General features: G+C 44.2%; 2 protein-coding genes and 1 long non-coding RNA gene across 3 annotated transcripts in view; 1 reads left to right on the forward strand and 2 right to left on the reverse strand.

Annotated features, from left to right (window-relative positions):
- Nucleotides 1–319: 319 nt before the first annotated feature.
- Nucleotides 320–3970, forward strand: faxca (failed axon connections homolog, metaxin like GST domain containing a). The gene is made up of 6 exons (XM_077710504.1): nt 320–762; nt 1226–1361; nt 1429–1625; nt 1683–1900; nt 2304–2420; nt 2484–3970. The coding sequence occupies exons 1-6, from the start codon at nt 491–493 to the stop codon at nt 2777–2779; spliced, it is 1236 nt and encodes a 411-aa protein (XP_077566630.1). The 5' UTR covers nt 320–490; the 3' UTR covers nt 2780–3970.
- Nucleotides 3920–15729, reverse strand: part of LOC144185836 (uncharacterized) — a 28094-nt gene continuing 16284 nt past the window's right edge. The window contains exon 3 of the long non-coding RNA XR_013324812.1: nt 3920–4232. This is a non-coding gene — a long non-coding RNA (uncharacterized LOC144185836). The remainder of the gene's footprint in view (nt 4233–15729) is intronic.
- pou3f2a (POU class 3 homeobox 2a) lies at nt 5649–7574 on the reverse strand. Its single transcript, XM_077709661.1, is given in 2 exon segments — nt 5649–7424; nt 7427–7574. Coding segments are annotated over 2 exon segments (1398 nt in total). The 3' UTR covers nt 5649–6174.

Consider the following 15729-nt stretch of genomic DNA (forward strand, 5'->3'; position numbering starts at 1 on the left):
TTACAGAAAATGTTTATAGTACAGCGTTGTTCAATGTCTCCTCATTGCTTTAATAATAATAATAACTTTTTAAGTCTAATTATACAATGTAGTTGTTTAAGAAAAAACCTTACTATACTGTCATGTTTTAAGAAATAAAGCCTTACTATACTATGTCATTTTTAAAGAAATAAAGTCTTACTATACTATGTCATCAAATAGGCATTGTTAAGACACCTATATGCTTCATGACTGTGTGTAGCTGATCAGGTTGGAGCTTTATTGTTAAAGTCCCTACCGGAAGCACCACCATGTAAATTTACACTGACGCCCACTTGGAAGAGGACGAGAAGGAGAGGAAGGAGGAAGGGGAGGGGGAGCACGGAGGATGCTGAGGAGCCCGCTGCGGGTACCATCCGCGGCCGGGTTGCTCGTCGTGACCGTCGGCCCGACGCCGCGGCACCCATGAGGCCGACGGCCAGGCGAAAAGCGGCCGCCGACGGCCCCCAGGATGCGCTGCAGTTGCTGCTGCTGGCAAGTGGGCCTTGCTTGGACGCGCTCGTGCGCGCTTGACCTCGGCCGGAGCCAGGGCGTCTCGGCCGGTGGTGGTGGTGGGGGGACGCCGTTTTATGGGGCTATCGTTGCCCTCCCACTTGGCGGCCAGCGCGGCGCCATCATGTCGGCTTTTGGCTCCGACTCGTGGTGGCGGAAGACGCTTTATCTGACCGGGGGGGCCTTGCTAGCCGCTGCTGCCTATTTGCTGCACGAATTGCTGGCCATCAGGTAACTATGGCGGGGGGATGGGATGATGGGATGGTGGGAGGGGAGGGGGGGTGTTATTACTTAATGTCGCCAAGGTTGGGCGGGGTGAAAGAGGAGACTGCGTGGAGAATATGGACTCGTCAGTGGGCGGTTGTGACGTAACGGAACCCCCCTACATAATAAGCACGTGCATAACACTTTAAGTTAATGGGTGTTAAAAAAATGCATGGCCAAATATATTCTTGTTTGGCCATGTGAGGTCATATTATAGTATATTTTTATCATGGGTGATTTGAACTGAAAATGTGGAGGGACTTTTTGAACGAGCATTTTAATTTAGCATTCGTATTGAGGGTAAGTTTGGGGTCTGTTTCCTTTTTTTGAGACTACATGAGGACGTGGAAGGCCCAAAATTGTTGTGACGTCATTTCTGACAAGCTAAAGAGGGTCCAGGGTGGTCCAAATGTCCCTTTTCTGCTTACAGAAAAGAGGAAGAGTTGGACTCCAGTGATGCCATCATTCTGCACCAGTTCTCCCGACCCAAAAGCGGAGCCCCGTCGCTGTCCCCCTTCTGCCTAAAGACGGAGACCTACCTCCGTATGGTGGACCTACCCTACCGGGTTTGTATTCTTTTTTTTTCGGAATAAAACTATTTGGGAAGGCTAAAAAGCCCACGTCGACATTCAGAACTACTTCGATGGGAAGCTGTCGCCACTGGGCAAGATGCCGTGGATGGAGTACAACCACCAGAGGGCCTGCGGTTCCGACTTCATCATCGACTTCTTGGACCAACATCTGGGCGTCAATCTGGATCAGAGCTTGACGCCGAGGGAGAAGGCCGTGTCTCGTGCCGTCTCCAAAATGGTGGAGGAGCACTTTTACTGGTGAGTGGCGGAATGTCAGTTTGGTGGGTTTTAAAAAGGAAAAACGTCCTGTTGCAGGACGGTGGCTTATTGCCAGTGGGTGGACAACTTGGAGGAGACTAGGAAGATGCTGTCCGTGAGCGGGCCACTGAGCCAGGCACTCAAGTGGATCCTGAGTCATGTGACCGGCGGTATCGTCCGGCGAGAGATGTACGGCCATGGGATGGGACGCTTCTCCAAAGAGCAAGTCTACGACATGATGGAGAAGGACATGCGGACACTGGCCACGTTGCTAGGTGAATAACATTTGGGCAGGGGGCAGGTTTTTATCAGCATCTTTTAAGTCATGCTAATAATGGATATTAAACAATGTCATGGAAACAATTGGAAATATGATATAAATATTTTCCAATCATAATATTGAAGTCTAAAGACTCTTCGGCCAAGAGGACGTAGCCATAGTGGTCATGGAGGTCAATAGAGGTCATTGGAATGGAGGTACATTGACTTCCATGGCGTCCAAGTGGTGGCACGGGGGCCAAATCTGGCCCGCTGCATTTTTTTGTGCGGTCCAAGAAAGTAAATGATGAGTCCTGACTTTGCAGACATTCAATCTATTTTGACAAGGGGTGTGGGGGGTATTGGCAGTAAATGATCATGGGTAGTTACATCCTATGATCCTTTCTTGTGTTTTTTAAGGTAAAAAGAAGTACCTGATGGGCGCCAAGATTTCCACCGTGGACGCCACAGTGTTTGGACACCTGGCGCCCGCCATGTGGACCCTCCCTGGGACACGAGCTGAACAGCTCATCAAAGGTAAGGGGTCAACGACATTGGTCTTGCCACTCTTACTTTTTTAACATTCATTTTGCCTTTTAGGGGAGCTCATCAACCTGGCCATGTACTGCGAGCGAATTCGCCGCCGCTTCTGGCCCGAATGGTTTGTGGATTTGGAAGACTTGCGTTTCCGTGGCGACGAGGCGTCCGACAGCGGCGCCTCGCCCTCTGACCTCGGACACTACTCTGGCACGGACAGCTCCCCGGATGAGGACGCGCGCTCGGCCCGCACGGAACCCACGCGGGCCGAGTCGCCCGTTAGCGACCCTACGGGGATGTCGTTGTACGACTCGGACATGGATACAGAGTACTCTGACATGGAGCCACTTAAGTGTTGACCAAAAAAAAAAACATGGCGCTGGTTGGGGGGGAAATGACATTTTGTGCACCATTATGTGTCAATGATGTCCTTCATATCGACACGCTCATCAGTGTAAATACATAAATTTATATATCCATCGATATATATATATAAACATGTGTATACATATACATATCAGCTTGATATATGTATGTATATAATCATACATAGTATTGTTAGTCTGCAAATATAAAAAAGCCCCTTTCTGTTGTTCCATTTTGAAAGAAAATGATCATCAATATTGACTCAGATTCTTTTAATTTGGAGAGGAAAAACAGTTATTTTTTTAATGAAGTATTTATTTGTTTTTAATATTGAAATTTAAATTAGGCTCCATTTGTAAAGTTAGTTATGAAATTTGGCCTCAAATGGGAATTAAATTAATTTAAGTGTGGTCTTATTAGGGCTTAAATTTTAATTTTTATGTTTGTTTTTAAGTTATGCTTTTATGTTATGCTTTTATGTTATGCTTTTATGTTATGCCTTTATGTTATGCTTTTATGTTATGCTTTTATGCTATGCTCTTATGTTTTGTTTTTGTTTCTTTCAGCGTAGAAAGATGTACAAGTTATTGATCCAAATTGTGATTGTTTAATTTTTATTGTGACATTCAGTAAAAAACAACAAAAAGCTAGTTTAACTAACTAAAAATGTCATATTGACAAAAAGTCGTTTTGTGCTTCTGTCACTCAGCAGATGTACACGACTTTATTTCCAAATTGAAAACTTTTAAATAGCCATATTTCAATTTTTGGGGGGAGTTTACTTGATTTATTCTTGCCTTACCTTTTCACATTAGGCCTAATGTATTTATATTTTGTTGTCTATTTATTTGAAGTGCACTGTAAAAAGTATTTTCAAAACCTTTTGTCAAATTTCCCAAATGTATTTTTTGGATTTATTTGTGTTTCAATGGAAAATTGTGTTATGGGCAGCAAAAAAAAAAAAAATGGAACTATTCTGCTTGTAGATTATAGAAAAATCATTATGAAAGTGTCTTGTTCAAAGTTATGTGCATTATATCATCGCGCAAAATGTAAATAAAGAGCGGAAAGTACATTAATCATCGGGAAATCCAACTAAATGTTAAAAAAAAGTGTGCATCATGACGTAAATGTTCTGAAAGTATGTAGAAATAACTGAATAAAAATGTGTAATTTTATGCCTGTGTTTTGTATTATCTTTATCCTCTGCACAAAGCTATTTATCAAAATATGACATGAATTTAATCGTAGTTTTAAGACTGTTGGGTTGCCAGATCCTGTTTCAGTGTATTGGAATAAGAAGGGAATTGTCTTTCACCTTCAATGGCGGCTAAAAAAAATCTATGTATGTATGATTTAATGTTGAACTAAAATGTAAAAACTTACAAAATGTGTATCTTGGTCTTCCATCAGGTGGCGCTGGTCGCTGCTGACTCCTTGCAGAATCTATGACGTAATGGGATAAGACGACAAGATGAGTCAAACGGAAATACGTCAGAATTTTAACAATTGCAGGAAAATATGGACTTTTTACTGGAACCTCTTTAGACATAAATGAACAAAAATTTGCTCTTATGTCAAAACAGGTTACAGATTTTTTTAAAGCATTTTTAACAATGTCCTAAAAGGCAGAATTTAGATAAATGAACATTTCCAATGTAAATTCGTTAAAAAAGTACATCATGATGTCGTTATTTAAAACTTTTCTGACAAAATATTAATTGCAAATTTAAAAATAAACCACAGACTATTTTTTATAGAAAACAAATAGGATTTAATGACAAAAAAGCATGTAGAAATTGTGCAATTGTCGATTTGTTTCTTTGTTTTTTTTTTGTTCGTTTTTTGTTCGTTTTTTTGTGTTCTTCTTTGTCACAGATTTTAGGTCAATAAATCTTTCCTTTTGGTTTTTGTGTGAATTCATTCGGCAGAAACTCAAATTCAGCATTGAGGACTATACAAAACAAAAAAACATTAAAAAAAAACAATCCCCCTCTTACAATATTTATTATTCCCATTTCCATCATGAAAATTAATATAAAAAACATTGCTGGGAAAATTCCGTTAATACATTCAGAGCTTTTTTGACGTCATTTGACGTGTTGAAAAGACGACTTGGACCTCAAGCTAAGTCTGAGTTTCCATATTTAATGCTTATGAAAATCACAGTAAAGTAGCACATTAATATTTGTGTATATGTGTGTGTATAAGTGTGTGTGTGTGTGTGTTGGCACAGACTGACAAATATACAAAACGTTTCCTGTACAAAAACAAATAAACGAATGAAATACATCCCACAAACGAGGCTGAATGGATGGACAGTCCGATTCAGCTTATTTTTAAATATTTTCTTTTAAATTCATGAAATATGTCCTCCATCTTCATAGGAGAAGAAGGCATAAATGAGCTGGATTGCTTTTGGAGTCTCACAGAAAAAAGTACAGAAATAACAAACAGACAAAAGGCGTTCTATTATTATTATCATCATTATTATTGTTGTTATTATTGTAAAATTCCTTTTCTTATTGTTATGATTGAGGAGATCATATTATTTATGTTGGTCAAAATAGTTTATCATTAACTAATGCTTCTGAAATAAGAGTAAATTAAACAATTGGTTGAAAATGATTTAAAAAATACATATTTAAAAGGGATGGATGTTGCTGGCTTGTCAAAAGTTGACATATTTATATTTAGTGACTATTTATGTTCATTAAAATAAAACATATGAGCTTATAGATCACATGAAATACCAAAATATTAACATTTGGTATTCAAGTAAGGCCTAAATCAGCCAAAATGATTAAAATAAAAACACATATGTACCACCAGGCCAAAATTAGTAAAATATAAGTTAAAAAATAAGTTTTTGTGGTATTTAACTCCTCTAAACTCGGATTGGACGTCTATTGCTGTCAAGGGCGTGTAGGGAGGAGCGCCCTACAACGGGTTAAACCCAGAAATGCAAAACAGCCAAAAGCGACACGATGGAATAATAACAATAATAACCACGATGCTGATGATAATAATAATAATAATAAGAGCGCTGTTGCTGGTTCACTTGTACGAAGGAGAGTACGCAGGCAGCCCTGTTGCTTTTGTTCCCCCGCAAAGATGGCGTTTATTCCCCCACTTTCGCCTCACTGCGGTTCCTCCAGCCCGCGCGGGGGCACGTCCCGCTCCGACGCCGTCTTTCTTTTTTCCCCCCTCCGCGTGCAGAGCCACGCACAAAAAAAGGCGTCTGGCCACGTCCGCTGTTAAGAATGAAGACGAAGGAAGGAAGGAAGAGTTTGCGGAATGCCCCCCATTGCAGTGATGGGGGAGAGCTCCATCCGCACTGTAAATCCAGTCAATCCCCCTCCCCTTGTAGCCCGGCTCTGGATGCCGGTCACTGCACCGGGGTCTGAGCGCCGTGGTGCGGGGGGCTGTCCCCGTAGACGTCGTCGCCGCCTGGTGGGCCCCCCCCAACGGGCGTCATGCGCTTTTCCTTCTGCCGGCGGTTGCAGAACCAGACCCGGACCACCTCCTTTTCCAGTTGTAGGCTGTCGGCGAGAGAGTTGATCTCGGCGGCGCCGGGTTTGGGGCACTTGAGGAAGTGGCTTTCCAGAGCCCCCTTGACGCCCACCTCGATGGAGGTCCTCTTTTTCCTCTTGCGGCCCTGCGCGGCGATCTTGTCCAGGCTGGTGGGGCTCCCCGAGGTGGAGTCGGCTTCCTCCAGCCACTTGTTTAGCAGCGGTTTGAGCTTGCACATGTTCTTGAAGCTCAGCTGCAGAGCCTCGAACCTGCAGATGGTGGTTTGTGAGAAGACATTGCCGTACAGGGTCCCCAGGGCAAGACCCACGTCGGCCTGGGTGAAGCCCAGTTTGATGCGCCGTTGCTTAAACTGCTTGGCAAACTGCTCCAGTTCGTCCGAGGTCGGCGTGTCCTCGTCCGAGTGGTCCTGGTGATGCTGCGGCGCCGACGCCGCTTGCGTGGACCCGCCTCCGTGGTCGCTCAGTTGCGGGCTGTGCGAGTGCTGCTCGTCGTCCCGAGCCAAGGGGTGGTGGTGCGCGTGAGGGTGATGAAGCATACCGCCCGACTCCCCGCCGCCGCCGGGCATCATGCCGAACTGCGCGTAGAGTAGACCCTGGCCCTCAGACGTCGCCATGGCGGCGCTGCCGGCGCGCCATGCTCTGGCGTCGTGATGCACGGACTGGTGGGGGTGTCGCGGTGTCGGCTGCTGCGCGTCGCCGCCGCCGCCGCCGCTAGACTCGCGCAGCTCTTCCGCGCGGTCTCCTTCACGCTGCTGCAATACGGGCTTGACGTCCTGCTCCCCGAGTGGGCTGGAGGGCCACGGGGGCCCGGCGTCTCCGTGATGAGACAGCGCGGCGATCCACTGATGCGCGTGGCTGAGCGGGTGCGCGCCGTAGTCGCCGTGGAGCAGGGCGTGCGCGTCCCTGTACTGCTGCTGCTGCTGTTGCTGTTGCTGCATGGTCCCGGGCTCCGATTGCTGCTGCTGCGGCTGCGGCTGCGGCGGCGGCGGAGAGCTGCCGGGGCTGCCGAGCACGCTAAAGTGGTTGGACGTGGCGGTGGCCATGGCCGCCCGAGTGGCGAGCAGGAGGGGGGATCGGGCTGCCTTTGACGGGAGAGCGGTGCGCGCCACGGGGCAGCCAGCCGTCTCTCTCCAGCATCTCCGGGGCTCCGTGCCAAGGGGACGCAGAGGCGCGCACCTGTGGTCCGCCTCGCTCCGCTCTTTATTGGCCGAGAGTGGCTGACACGTGCGGTTACCCCTGACAGCACCCCGCTCATTGGTCACGGGAGATTGTGCGCGAGCCCCCCTCGTCCCGTCCCCTCGGCCCCCGCGATACTACGAGCGGTCCCGCGGCGTGGTGCCGGAGCTCACTACGGCGGAGGCAGAGTGTAAACACGCGCCACAGTCGCTCTCATTCATGCGTCGCCGCTGAGATTAATCACCCGTCAATCACTTTTTGGGCTCAGCGTTTAAGGATCTATACTTCCCTATATGTTAATTTTTCCCATTCACATATTTTAAAAAAATATTCATTCCTTGTACTCCTTAACTGGCATTGACATATCCAAAATAACATCTACACAACATAAAAAAATACATTAAGTTTTTGCCTTAATGATATGTGAGTAGATGGAAAAGTAGTAGTACTTTTAACTAGTAGTATTTTTAAGCATATGGATTTTGAGCTGTGTTCTCAAGTAGTTCACCTAATGGAATTAACACATTATTATTATATTTTTGTTGAGTAGATGAATATTTTGCAATAACAAGGCACCAATGTGTACAGCAATTAAGCTCTATTTTAGGCCCTCTATTTCTAATTTCTATAAACAATAATGGTTATAATATCTTCCTAGATGTCACATATTTTGCATAAATTTTTAAGATAACCATTTTTAAAATTTTAAGCAACAGTTACTGACAATCCATAGTAAAAAAGTTATACTTTATCCATTTGTTCCATGTTTAACAAGTCCAAAGCCTCATTTTAAGTCATTTTTACTTCTCTCTGTTTAACGGTATTAATTGAAACTAAACGAGTCATCCCTAAAGGAATATAGGGGCCATTTCATCAGCAAAACTTCCAGCTGGCCACGCTGTCCAGAGCGCCTAGCCGCATGCTTGCAAAGGCCTTTTGCCCCGTTGCCATGGCGAGGGCGCTGAATGGAACAACAACGCCCACGTCACAGCTGCAATCGCTCTTCGTCTTCTTCTTCTTTTTTTTTGCCGCCTTCCAAAAGGGCCCGTTGGGGGCCGTGCGCTCGGGACAAATAATAGCGGGGGATCAAGCCATGAAGAGGAGGGGGCTAGTGTTTGCAGAGGGCAATGAGGGGGCTAAAACAGAATGGAGAACCCAAAGCCTATGTTGCCCTCCTCCACCTGCTTGTTGGCTAAACTTTGGGATGGAGGCATGCTGTTGTTTGGCTAAGCCCACAGAAGAAGAAAAAGAGAAAGGGTTGAGCGAGAGGGAGGGAGTTGCTGCAATGCCTGCATTTGTTTTGGAACTAAATCGGACCCTCTCAATATTATGGTACAAATGGGAAAAAGCGTCAACAAAATCACTATAAATAAAGGTCCTAAAAGTGCCATAAACTGCAGTCCAGTCCAAATGGATGGGTTGGTCGTTTCACATAGAGGATAAAGAATATATGACAAGTCCAACCTCAAAATGATAAAAAATAGTTTGTTATTTTTATTGTGAGCTGATTCCTTTTCTGTATAAGTATTATTATCTGAATAAGTATGATTTCAGAGTCATAATTTGGAGCTAAAAGTCATAAAACTGATTTAAAACCACTACAAATTGCCAATTTTACAACAATATCAACACTAGCCAAGATGACAACATCTCCCAATATTTAATTCAATGCCCTCTGACCTATTTGAGATAATAGTATGAACAATATAAGCCAAAAAAAAGTACTTCTAAAAGATATTTCCCATTTCAATGGATGACACCATTACTAAACCAAGTGATATACCATTACACCCTCAACTAAAAACCACCTCAAACACTATCCAAAAAAGTCCAAAATACATAAAAACCAAAGCACTAAAAGCAAAACATAGGAAATACGACGAGGTTGGTCGAATCCCAGAGGACGAAAGAATAAATCTCCAATTTAACCTTGACAGAGGAGAAGCCATATTATTCAGTCAGCGACACGCGTCAACAGCAATAAAACTTTGCCCGGCTGATGCAAAACGAGGACTAACACGGGAAGGCCTAATTAATAAACGTGTTAAATCAAATGGAGGCGAAGATGGAACTGAATTGTGGAGGGGTGTGGTGGGGGGGGGGGGGAATCAAAAGAACACTACTTTACGATTAGAGCGTAATTCCCCGAATCGCCAAATGTGTCGCCGGGGGGCTCTGGCGGGGGCCGTGCAGCCGAGAGGAGCAAAACATATTAGCCTAATAGGCTAATATGCAAACTACTGGCTGCCCAATTAGGGGACTTAATAACGCGTAAACGATGCGAATCCTGCTTCTTACACGGCGAGGAGGTCGCCGTTAATTCCAGTCAAAGGACTGACTGTGATGTCAAAACACAATGTACGCACACACACACACACACGTCGTCTCCGCCTGTTGTTGTTGCGTCCGAGAGTAGCTGACGGAGAATCTGAGCGTTAAATTAACACTAATTAAATGGCCCCAATTGCTGGGAAGATTCAATTTCTACACAAGGCTAATGGGCCTAAGTGTCCCCGAACTGTTTGTCGGACGTTTATGATTAAAATGTAACACTATACACAACAGCAACAACAACAACAACTTTGCAAATTGGGCTAAGAAAGCATAGTGGCTTAATTTTAAGTTTTTTTATTTAATGAACTGGCTACAGTTTGTAGTGATTATGGGAAATTAAAAGTAGCTCAAGGCGGCACTAAAAATAGATTTTACGCATTTGTTTTTAAATGTATTTTTAAGTAGTCACTAAAAGAGGTTGCCATTGATGACGATAAACATTTAATTCATTTTAAGTTGGGAGAAAAGTAATCACTCAAATGCCAGTTTAAATACAATTGATGCCTATATTTGTCAATGGGAGTTATTGGAGTTAAAAAACTACAAACAACAACATAATCTAAAGAAAAATAGCCCAAAAAATCCTATTAAACATCCCATTATACTTCAACACCTGCCATTTATAGTCCAGTCTCGGTTTTACGTTAACAAATGCAGTTTAACATGCAAAATGTCTTAATCGGAAAATTATAGTTGTTTTTTTTCTCCCTATATTAAAATATTCTTCAAAAACCTCCATTATGTCACATCACATGACCACAACGTCTGATTCACCAAGAAAACTGCAGTTTTGTGACTACAACATCCAAACAACATGGTGATATTACATTCTCCTCACCAAAAAAACACACATCAGTTCGCTGTACAAAAAAACAGACTATGGTGGCCTTGGAGGTCCTCTTAATATTCATCTGGATCTCTTACTGTAAGAAAGCAGCATTTTTAGGGGGTTTGGGCTTTATTTTTTGTGTCCCTCCCCCTGTGGGAACCCGAACGCCAAGCTAACTGGAGCAAGGGGTCTGCTCAGCTAGCCCAAGGGTGGGGGTTCTTTTATAGAGATAATGGCCATTCCACCACAGCTGGCCCTCACAATCAAAGCCAGAGTGCAGCTTGGAGGATTCCAGCTTTAACCGTGCCTTTGTGACTACTAATTACATGTGAATGCAAAGCCCGGAGAACTCCCTACCTCACCCCCTCTGTGGAGTCTCCCCAAAAGGGAAAAACCTGTGAAGAATACCCCAAACAACCCTTGAGGGATGAAGCTGAGCATGCACACACACATCAGCGGGGGTCTCATCAAAGACTCAAAGACACACAGACATGGGCCAGCCAGCCAGCCAGCACACACTCTTGTGGCACTCGGTATTAGATCACATCTCAGTGTGCCGCACTCAGAAGAGATGAGGAGGTTTTAGAGGACTTAAGGTTGAATAGAAAACACACTGAAGAGCCTTTGGCCGTCAGCGTCCAGCTCTTGCCCACACTCGCCCCCGTAATCACAATCTACACACGTCCGTCGCCCCCCAAATGCCGGCCGGCGTTTGGCTAAAACCCCAGCACCCCCCAAAACTTCACGGGCAAAGCAATACCACCATATTATGTTTAACTGCTGTGGTCACAAATACATGATAAGGTCTGAAAATATTGAGTTTTCAATATACAGTATGTTTGTTTAAATCTACAATTAACTACAATATAAAACTGAATATTACAGGTGTATCTATAACAACAAAACATGACGATACTGCCTCCCAGTGGCCTTACAGATTCAACAAAAAAGGATAAGTACAATGAGTTGGAGTGCAGCATTAAACTATTGCATTATTGGACGAAAAATCGTTACGCTATGATCTTGTAACCAAATACTAGTTGTTCATGATTCCTAAAACATACGGCAATTTCAATTAAGCATAATTCATTAAGTTTAAATATAAATATAACCCTTCTACGCACAAATGAGCAAACTATAGCCGATCATTTAAAAGTACAAGAAACTAGTCTTTCCTGTTGCTATTATTTCCCTTCCAAAATGGTCTCCAATTTGACGGCGCGCACAATCCAACCCCTGATTGATTTTTCTAAACGATGAACTCATTTGTTGTGTCCATCCACCGTACGTGGCAACAGCCAATCGTTGGCGTACCGCGTGGACGCCACGTGTGTCCGTTGGCGTGGCGGCGTGCGGAATGATCTGCCGCAGAGGCCACGCCGTCGACTTGTGTACGGACACGTATGGAGATTTACTCGTGTTTTAACCCCGGGGTTAGCCATCAGTATTGATCGGGAACAGACTTAGCCTTATTTTAATCCCCCCGCTCAGGCCGGGACGATCGATCGGGTCTCGCTTGCTTTCAAGTAGGTTTAACGACTTACCTGCGCCCGCCCTACCCCCCGTTTGAGAGTTTTTACCCGCAAAAGTCGAACGACACAAGGCCTGGCAATTTTCCGCTTTGTAGAAATATGACTCACGCGCGTCTACTGTCTTTTTATATCAACCTAGAGATGACACGCCATTGCTGAGGCTGAAAACACCTGCTGGTGAATTACGAGCGTTCGCTCAAGAGCTCGGGAGCCTCCCTTTATCTCTTTATAGCTTCTCTGAAGACGCTTACGTGATCCGGCGAGGTACGTCTCGTAGGAGGCCTGTGAGGACCCGTAAGGGGGGTTTAATAGATGCACCAAAATGGCTGCCATCTTTGATTGGTTTGACACAGACGATGGAGGACACACTAGTATGTGTGTGTGTGTATGTGCGCTATGACAATTCTCCTCCATTTGCCCTCCCACGGCACATACCAACAAAGAGGGGATTAAATTGGAAAAAAATAAGAGGAAATCAATGCTAAAGATGACAACTATGAGGGTAACTAAGCACCTTTTCCACCACACTTCTATTTGTTATGATTCTAAAACTCATGCTAAAAAAAGGGTACTTTCAGGGGTAGTCCATTTTTAGCCCATCAATACAATACAAACTCATAATCCAAAACTAAAATATTCTCTAATTGTTCCTAGTGCCCATTTAAGCAGGATTTGTTTACAGACCTGGTGGGCTGCCAGGCTAAATAAAATGTTCAAAAATAAGTGCTGAAAAGAATACATATTATAGACAAATCTGTGAATTGCATGCTATTTTTGTATGATTAAAATGCAATACAGAGTAAATATAAGGTGTACTTATTTCAAAATTCTGGTCAAGTTAACTCATTGCCTGCCATCGTATTATACGTCATCAAAATATTAACAATATTTAAATCATGTGGTACTACTATGAACATAAACAAAATTGTATAAATGACTAAAAGCGATCAAACGACTGAGTTTTCACCCAATAGAAACAGTCAATGATACGTAAACGGCTAGAAAACAGGGATCAAATTCAAATAAGCATCTCTCTTGCATTTTCACTAACTACCACTTCTGGTTTCAACAGGACTAAAACAAACATACAAGTCCTGCCACCCACAAAATGACAGCTCCTTAAAAAAAAAAAACATGTTTACCGACCGATACCCAAACGTCAAAGCTTCTATTGACAGTCTAACAGCTTCTCAGTTTTTTGCCTGTCAACTACTACTTTCGCCGACTGCTTTCCACGCCTTTTTCCATGCATTTCAATTGCATTTCAGCAATTTAAAGAGCATCATTTTGGCTAGAAGGATAGCAAAAGATGAAAAAAAAACAACCTATCCAATTAATTTGCAGCTCAGATCTGCAAGTCTCACTGGAGAGGTGCTAGGCTACATGTACCAACCGCCAGGCTAATTTGTGCGGCAGGTCGGCGTTAAATATATGCATGAGGCTAATTCGGCGAGCGGCGCTAACTCCCATTAGCGCCGCTTCTGCCTGCGGTGGAAATCAACACAAACCCTGGTGGGTTTTTTTCTCTTCCCTCTTTCTATCTCTTGCATAAAGCAAACAAAATTAAATTTGCTCGGCTAAATCAGAGCGTGGCGCCAAAATGTACGACTCCCCCCTCTCTCTCTGTCTCCCCCACGTTCGCGGGCCACCCTCTCGTAGGGATAAATTACTCCGGCATCATAAAAGAGCAGAAAATTACAGCGAAATGGAAGAAGACGGGGGGAGAAAAAAAGGGATTTCACTCAAGTGGGATTCCCTTTTCTCAACAATCCCAGCATGCATTGGCAAGACTTTGATATTTTTGCCTATCTGTGCATGTTTTCTCTCAGCGCAGCGCCCTTTGCAGGCCGCTTCATGTATTTTCATGTTTTGGTGGCTTTGATTGCACTTGTTTGCGGCGAGATAAGTGTTCTGACGAATAAATACGGGGGTGCCGGCGAAAAGCAGTTTGTCAATTCTGCAATTGTGGCATTCGAAAAGAAAAGGGGAGTGAAATATAGGGGGGAGGAGGGAAAAAAAAAGGCTGTTCCTATTGAACTTGACCTGCGGGTCGGATCGATGCGCGTGTGTTAATGTGCGTGAGAAGACGGCGGACGTGTGTGTGGAGGCATGCGGCGGGCGAGGAGGGGGTGATGGGGGTGGGTTTGTGCTGCCAGATCAATGTGTCTCCGCGTGGAATGAGGGAGAGCGCTGATTACCCGAGAGGAGGGGGGTGAGGATGATACGACGGTGGAGGGGGAGGAAGGGGGTGAGGAGATTGAGGGGAGAGGGAGGATCGGCCCAGAGAAAAGCAGAGTGAGGGGTGGTGGGGGGGTGAGGGAGATCGCCTTCATTTTAATTTCCCACTGTACGTAACGTGTCGCCGCACATGGCTATGATATCGGGATCGGCGGATGGCAGATGGCTGGGATCTGCTTGGAAACAATGGTGGAGTTGAGGGAGGGGGTTTCTGGCCTTCTTTTTACATGGTTCTATCTAAAAAAATGAGGTGTTATGATATTAAATCTGGAGTGATGGGTCGGAGATAAGGGTGTGGTGAAAGATGTTTGATTTTATCTAAGTTGGGAGAGATGGAAAATCGCCTATCGCTGTCCATGGTGCTGAATGTGTTAATAAAATACAGTCAAATGGGAGAAATCCATATAGTCAGACTGAATGGCAATATATAACATAGTCAACTGGGAGAGATGGATATACTCAGACTGAATGGCAATATATAACATAGTCAATAAGAAGAGATAGTCAATCGCCTATTGCCGTCAATGGCACTGAATGAGTTAAAAAACATAGTCAACTGAGAGCGATAGACAATAAGTAGACAATTGAATAAGTTACTATAACACCATTGAGAGTTTTCCTTACACTTTACCAAGATAGTTGGAATCCATATAAAAACTGATTGGCTGTGATCAAGCACCCCCATCATTCCCTCCAAGTCAGACCTAAAAAAAAAATCAACCCGAATACTTTCCCCAATCATATAAAAAAATTCTCCTTCCCGCCCTTGTCGTTCCAGGGGAGCACGACTATAAAGCTTCTTGGCACGTATCAAAATATGAAACTGACATCTTGATATCTATCCTGCTATTTATACTCTGTGAGGAAAATCTCTAGAAACAGAAGAAGAAGAAGCGGGATCAGACTATAAATATGTCAAAGTCGATCCAGGTACTATATACTGGGTTAAGATAATGAAGTTTCAATCCTCTGCACTGCGGGGGTCTCCCCATTTCACCCCCAGCCTACTTCCTACTTGCACAGCCCCCCCCATGTCTCCGACTGGAAGCCTATATTTATTCTACGATGTATTTTCTATGAGCAAAGGCACGTTGTAGCTCACCAGTCCAACTGTGTAAATGGAGGGTCCATATAAAAAGGTCTAGGGCGCCTTTCCCCCACCACTAAAAAAGCTTCCAATGCATTCCAAATGAAGATAAAACGGTAAACGCTCTGTATTTATGCGGCAATTTGCTCGTCACTCAATGTGTTTTACGACATTTTTACGCCCCAGTCGCCGACGCGCACCTGCCGGTTGCTCA

The sequence above is a fragment of the Stigmatopora nigra genome, chromosome 2 (assembly GCF_051989575.1).
Source record: "Stigmatopora nigra isolate UIUO_SnigA chromosome 2, RoL_Snig_1.1, whole genome shotgun sequence".
Lineage (NCBI taxonomy): Eukaryota > Metazoa > Chordata > Actinopteri > Syngnathiformes > Syngnathidae > Stigmatopora > Stigmatopora nigra.

Excerpts from the sequence above, each read along its gene's own strand:
- faxca (XM_077710504.1), top strand. The coding sequence starts at position 491 with ATGCGCTGCAGTTGCTGCTGCTGGCAAGTGGGCCTTGCTTGGACGCGC. Across the intron at positions 763-1,225 it reads CACGAATTGCTGGCCATCAG|AAAAGAGGAAGAGTTGGACT; the intron begins GTAACTATGGCG and ends TTCTGCTTACAG. Across the intron at positions 1,901-2,303 it reads GACACTGGCCACGTTGCTAG|GTAAAAAGAAGTACCTGATG; the intron begins GTGAATAACATT and ends GTGTTTTTTAAG.